General features: G+C 38.5%; 1 protein-coding gene across 1 annotated transcript; it reads left to right on the plus strand.

The window, feature by feature from the left end:
- Positions 1–492: 492 nt before the first annotated feature.
- Positions 493–5,404, plus strand: LOC144660394 (uncharacterized). The gene is made up of 2 exons (XM_078521008.1): positions 493–898; positions 3,138–5,404. Exons 1-2 carry the CDS (start codon positions 536–538, stop codon positions 3,942–3,944), a joined length of 1,170 nt encoding a protein of 389 aa, XP_078377134.1. The 5' UTR covers positions 493–535; the 3' UTR covers positions 3,945–5,404.
- The last annotated feature ends 1,945 nt before the right edge of the window (positions 5,405–7,349 follow it).

A 7,349-nucleotide genomic window follows, 5' to 3' on the forward strand; every position in this document is an offset into this window, starting at 1 on the left:
TAGCTCTCCAATCGCGTCTCGAACAACCGGGCACAGGAAGGAAGTCTTCAAAAAAATGCTTAATAATTCAGTTGCTTTACACTGTTTACTCATTTGCCAATAAGCGACAAAAATTTTTGAAGCTTGCCCTGTGAGAATTATTACGATCGGAATTGGCCAAAACTGCTAAAGATTTGCTCTCGGTTTGTCTAAATATCTTGGGGCAAGTCACGCCATTATTTTTTTTATTTTTGAGTAACTCTTGCTCCAAGAATTTATTCATTTTATTCCCATAGAAATTGGTTCCATACAATTTTTGTAATTATCCTCAGGCGCCTGTAGTGTGACCATAGAAGTACATTAGTTTTTACCCAACCCCTGGAATGTAAATGCATATATTAATAATAAATGAGCATAACTTGCGTAGAACTCATTGATATTTATGCGATTAGCTATGTGTAATTACCCCAAATGAAACAAAACCGATGCATTAAGTATTGATATTTGGCGAATCTTCCATTCGAATGTGGCAACATTAAGGTGCAGACAGAGTCAAATGGAGGTTCATCGTGGCTTCCTTTTGACGGTTTTCTCGCTAGTGCTCGCCATTCACTATTCCAACTGTCATTGTACAAATGGAATGTGCGAGAAAATGTCGCTCTCCGTTGCTACTGACAAGAAACAGGATTCAGCTCTTGTTGGCTATGTTTGCGAGACTTTCAGCTCTATCTGGAACTGGCAAGAATGTTTTATGAGATGTTTGATGAATTGTCAGTGTCTCTCGTTCAACTTCAACGAAGTCAACACAACTGAAAACTGTGAGCTGAACGATGCTAACACTAAAGTGGCACTAGAAGCACTGAGGGAAAAGGAAGGAGTCGATTATTACGAACCCGTCAGGAATTATTACGACAAGAATGTAAGGAAACGTGCATATTTTCTGAGTTTTAGAACTAGATTGTATACTAGACAGTTTACTTGATAACACGTATTCGACAGTTAATGGATTCGGCAGAAATGGTTTTCGCTCATTTTTGAAAGAATCGTTAGAGCACCGAACGTCGATTGAAATCGTGCAAAATTTGGAAGCTAAAGGCAACGCAAAAATTTCGGTTTTCTCATCTTTATGTCTCTACGAATTATTGTGTCGTTTCTCCTCGAGAAACGCTAAAAACGTCTAAAAAACAGTCGGAGAAAAACTTTTGATCTCGACCGCGGTTCTTGAAACACCCACTGCAAGTTCGATCCGAAATTTGGGAATCGAAATGTTTTTACTCTCTTGTGCGCAAAGAAAAGAGGAAAAAAGCAGATGAACTAATTTCTGGGCTCTGTGTTTATAGAGAAAGTGTAATTCTTGAACTTAGAGTTTGTGGACCAAATTTAACGAGTCTCGGGAAAACGTACACCTGCGCTGTTAAAGGACATAAAGCGCCTGGGGAATTATCCTTAGCTGTCAAGACACTTTAGATCGAAGAATGTTTAACAGCATACCACACCAACTCGTTCCCCAGCTCGCATGTAGCGTGAGCAGTTGGAGTGATATAATACAGTAGAATCTCGCTAACTTGAACGAATTAAAGGCCAAAAATTGTCAGAATAAGCTTGAATGACTTTCATCTGTTGCAGTAATTTTATCCCAAATATAAAATGAACTCGCGTCGGGAGATTTCTATATCCAACCTCGATAGCTGTTCTTTACTTCACATGATGACTAACATTTAGCTTGTCGAATAGTAAGGAGTCCTTGCATCGTGGAAATTCGGCAACAAAAGGTTTTATACTGGGAAAAAGTGAATTGTATTGTAAGCAATAACCCACTTGTTATTGAAAAACCCCTTATTGCTTTCCTTAATTAGAAGGTGAATTCAGCGGTGTGATCAAGTAAATCGGAAAATAAGTTTTTTTTTTTACTTATTTATTGTAACGAATTATTTGAGATCGAGCGCACTTTTTCAGCCTGAGTTCGCGTGATAATTAGTTCTCGAGCCTCATTAAAACCTAATTTCGCTTGCACGAGCTGACAAGGTTTTACGTATAAGCATTTCTTTCAGTGTGATTATGTATCAATTAGTGCATCAATTAGTGCAAGCAGAAGTTTATAAGCTAGAAGTCAACATCTAGTATTTGGGACATGTTTGGGCGCGTGCTATGTCTTTCGTAAGTAGGCTATTTTGAGAACAAACATTGCGCGCGAGAAAATGATGTAGTTTATCATAAAGAAATAATCCATGGCGAGCAAAGATTCCTGGTACGTCCCGGCTATTCAAAGGGTGGATAACACTATCCACCGGATAAATTGCTATCCAGCGGATAAGTGCTGACGAAACATATTGTGCTATACACTGGATAGTGATTCATCCGGTGGATAGCGTTATCCATGCTTTGCACAACCGGGGCCTGGTAGTTGTAGTAAAGATAGCACGCGCAAAAGATAACTTGCTCTGACTGGCAATGGCGAAATTATCATGCGTAAATTACACGATCTTAGTAAGGAGCGTAATAGGGCAAGATACGATGATATTTTTGCATTGATACATTTTATAACGATATTCCTTTCTGTTACTCGTTTCAAAATGTAAAATTGTACTCAATTTTTTTATTTTTTTTTTATAACCTTAATATAGCTTGAGACGTGTAAGTGAATTCGTCATTCAAATTAAACCGGCGAACGCGCACGTAATTGGTTTGCGAGGGCCTTTTATTTCAGGCGGACTTTAAAATATAGAAGAAACAGGCGGAATTTTTTTTGGAAGGTGTTCGTCGATAGCGACGCTTTAAAGGGCAGTTAAGACTAAGGTACTAAGCTTCATAAACCAAATCTAACCGCAAGGCAAGCGCTTCTCGCCCGACTCGCGACCAAAGCAAGAAACTGCAGAAACTGTATTCGAGGCAATCAAAAGCCGCAAATGGCAAATACTTCAACGCGATTGGCTACTGGCCGTTCTAAAAATAGCCTACTCGCGAAAGACATATCTCAAGGCCCATTAACAGAGATGTAGACTTCTAACTTATTATCTTTGTACGATTGTTATGCGCATATGATTATTGCATAGAATATGTGCAATATAAATGATGATGGTGATTAAGATAATGATGATGAAGATGATGATGATTAGCTTATGAACTCCTGGTGCAACAATTTCTGTCTTTATTTCCAGGGTGTTGCTCACCAGACCTGCTCTGAACCAATCAGTCATAACAAGTGCTGTGACTCCGCCCCCTGTCAAAATGGAGCCACATGTCGTGACGTATGCGATGTCAACAACAGAAGGTTCAACTGCACATGTTCTCCAGGTTTCTCTGGTTACAGATGTCAATTCCCGCTCCGATCATGTAAGGACGTCATGGCAACCAACAGTGTCCAAATCAATGGAGTCTACAACATATTGGACCAACAAAACACATCGTTCCCAGTCTACTGCGACTTTGATTCAGAACCTGGTGCGGCATGGACTCTGATCCAGTCCCACTCTCTACAAAACAATGACGCATTCAAGAGGAAGGCGTTCTACCTGCACGACATGCCAATCAACCAAGAAATACCTGAATGGAATAGCTACCGCCTGTCAATGTCCCGTATGCAGTCTATCCAGGATGTTTCCACTCATTGGCGAGCCACTTGCAATTTTCCGACTGATGGCGTCGACTACCGGGATTATTGGCGTGTGTCACTGGATATGTTAGATTTGCTGGTGGAACCTGATGCAAGTGGTTTTTGTCTTCTGCCCGAGTTTGTCAATGTCCGTGGAGACGAGTGTGTCAACTGTACAGTCTTGGTTGGTTACGGTTCCGGGTCTGGAACTACCCTTCATATGGACAGTTACTTTGGCCCACAAAAAGGATGTGATTTCGATGGAGGGATATACGACGAAGATAACTTTGGTCTCTACTCTACATACAATCCCGCTTTTCGCTGCACCTCCTCGATGAGTTCCACAACTCAGTTCTGGCTCGGAAGCTTTTAGTTAGAAGCGTACAAAGCCGATGACAAAGGCAACTGAAAGGAATGGTGAATAAAACTTTACTATTTCGACATAATACAGTAGAACCCCGGTTAAACTCGAACTCTGAAGGGAAACAAAAAACAGTTCGAGTTAGCAGGGTTTCGAGTTATCGGGGTCGATTGAATATTTAATTTGTCAAGTTAATAATTGATACTTAATGATTTTTTCAGCGCTTCAGTATACAATACAGTGCAATTTAAACTTATCTCGTTAAGAACTCTTACACGATCATAAATTCTTATGATATGAGTGGAAAATGGCTGTCAAATACGTGATCTGTTCGTTGCTCTAATCAATGGGCATCCGTGGCGAGTTGCAAGAACCGGAATTCGAGTTATCGGGGTAAATTGGACCCTAATTTGGATCAATGGAAACGAAATTTAGATCGATTTAGCCGGGTTTTCGAGTTATGTGAGTTCGAGTAACTGGGTTTCTAATGTAGTTGTAAAAAACCTAATCTGGAATAGCTTAATTTCAGGCTTGAAATGATACGTCGTAGTTCGCTGTGGTTTTTGATTGACAGTTTCAACCTAAAGACAGTCTACATAGTTACCATGTAGTCTGCACAACTACCATTTAAGAACAACGTCATAATTTACTTGTTGTATAACATTTAGTTTAACATGGTTGTACGAAACCATTTTATTTCATTTAATCAAATCCTCTTATTCATTGACTTTGATGTTGCAGTTGTAGTTTTTTTAAATTCTCTGCCAAGATTAACTTATGGAAGCACTTTGCGTCAAAGTGCTTTTTGCTTTGTTCAAGTGTGTTAGCCTCCTAGTTTTAAGTTGTTAGAATGTTAATTCATTAATCTTAGAGCTTAAGGTGCTTTGAGGAAATAAGTTAAGAAATATGTGGAATGATTTAAGCATCGATAAGCAAATTAATAACACTTAATTTAAGTTAAAGAAAGGCGCGCGCGGTGGCCTTATGGTTAGCGCGCCCGACCCCGGATCAAGCGGACCCCGGATCGAGCGTCTAATAATGTATCAATCTTATTTTATTTGCCTTTGAGTGCTTAATTTTTCCATGGGAGTTGCGTCAGCACGTTTACCGTTGAATGCATAAATTAATTGCGGTTTGATATTAGAATCGAGTGCGTGAGGGAATTCCATGGAATTTGAGGTCAAAACATAACCTTATTATCATTCGGTAAAAAGGCACCCCACTCAAAAAAAGTTGTATACATGAAATGTTGCTTCCCATGATCTATACTTACAATAACATAGGTACCTTTACTATGCTCCGCATTGTTACAGATACCGTTAGGTTTATAGCATTTTGGTATTGTTTAGTGAGAGTTAATCGGCTCTCAGTATTTCATTAGGTTACAAAGCCGCTTTACTGGGTTTTACTTTATTGATAGCTTTACATATCAGTTTCTTAGATAAACGCACAATAACATGTGTACTGGTTTGAGAAATAAATATAATTCCTGTCTTTCAGTTATGCTTGGTATTTGTCCTTTCTAACTAACCGGGTGTTATGCTTTGTTACTTGTGTTGAATTGTACGCAGTTTGCCAACTCTTGTCGATTTTATACACTTGACTCTTGTGTTTGCAGTTTGAATTAAATCGAAAGCGTTTCTTAAATCAGAGCTTTGCAGACTCTTTTCAAACAGGCTAGAGTGTTAATTATATGTTTATAAGTGAAATGGACTCACTTCACTCAGGTATATGCACTTTGCTCATCTCTTAACTGAGGAAACACACCAGCCTAACAGTGGACAGCTGTTTCGTCCTCTTTGGGACTCATCAGCGCGCGTAAGGCATGGTGTTTATGGGAGAAAAGTTCTTATTTCTCCCGGGTGATATTGTTGTAGGAGGGGGCAGCAAGTAGGCTGGGCAGAGTCCAGGAATAATTTTAAACGTGATGAGCAGAAGTTTGAATATAATCCTTGACTCAACAGGTAGCCAGTGTAGTTCTCGAAGGGCAGGTTTTGTGTGTTCGTACTGTTTAGTTCCAGTGATAAGACGTGCGGCAATGTTTTGAATTCTTTGAAGTTTATCCAGTTCCTGTTTTGGCAAACCATAAAGAATACTATAACAGTAGTCCAGGCGCGATATTTCTAGGGCATTAACTAACAGTTTGACATTTTCCTTAGTGAGGTATTTGCGAATGCGTCCTATGGACCTGATGGCGTCAGTTGCTTTCTTACATGTCTCGTTTATGTGGTATGTTAGTGATAGGTTTTCAGTGAGTCTATTTCACTAATAAACATTATTATAGGCTAGAGTCTTGTCACAAAGTCTAGAATCTCATTGTAATAGCGATAACGCAAGTCTGCATTTTGCTAAAATTAATCCATTAAAATCCATCTGGGTTTGTCATTTGATACTATTCACTTGCCAAAATAAGACAAACCTTACGAAGGAATCTTCGAAAAATGTAACAAGGAATCTTACAAGGAATGAAAAGGAAAGTCTCAGTGCTTCTCGTGCCTCGTTATATATATGTCTGAATTTATCAAAACCAGGTCAAGGAAATTTTCACCGTCTTAAGCGCAAATCGCCAAACTCCATGATATAAAAACTAAAGGGAATGTCAGTCTTTTTTTCTCTTCTCCTCTCTCTTCTCTACCTTTCAGCGCTGTATTTCTTTTTTTCCCCCTTTCTTGTGACGTTTTAAGCCAATTCGCGCAGTAACGTACTTGTTCAAGAATACTGACGTCACTTTTCTTTGACCCGGTTTTGATAAATTCAGACATATATATTAATTACGTTTTTTTAGTTAGGCAGGTTAGGTGTCCACAATTAGTAGAGGGTACTTTTCCCCTCAGCTACTACAGATTTGACACGATAATAAAGTTGTTATTATTATTATTATTATTATTATTATTAATATTATTATTATTATTATTATTATTATCGTGTTTTGACACGTGACACGAGGCAAAAATTATCCGTCGTGGTTCACGTTCTTCAAAACAAGCATAATTTGGTCATTTCACGTCGCCGGTTGTTGAGGACGGCTAAGAAATATACTAAGATTTATAACGCACGTGCAAAGCTATTGTTCTGCTCATTGGAACATTTTGTTTGGCGATGTTCTCGTCGACTTTGCTGTCTTAGTGTGCCTCAGCTCCCTATTTGTTTTGGAGAAAACTATATATTTAGCAATTATCCTGCGAAATCAGGCGGAATGTCGTCTCATACGTTTAAAAATAGTGTAATGTTACTCAGGGGATGACTTAGTTTGTTAGTGGTTTGACGCTGACTTTTTTGATGTTACTTACCAAAAAAATAACATAAGAAAATAAAAAATAACATAAAATCAATAGCATAAAAAAACGATAACAATAACATTAAAATAAAAAAAAAAACAATAACATTAAAGAAAGTCAGCGTCAAACCATTAACAAA

Source organism: Oculina patagonica, chromosome 7, assembly GCF_052425735.1.
Source record: "Oculina patagonica isolate OP01 chromosome 7, crgOcupat, whole genome shotgun sequence".
Lineage (NCBI taxonomy): Eukaryota > Metazoa > Cnidaria > Anthozoa > Scleractinia > Oculinidae > Oculina > Oculina patagonica.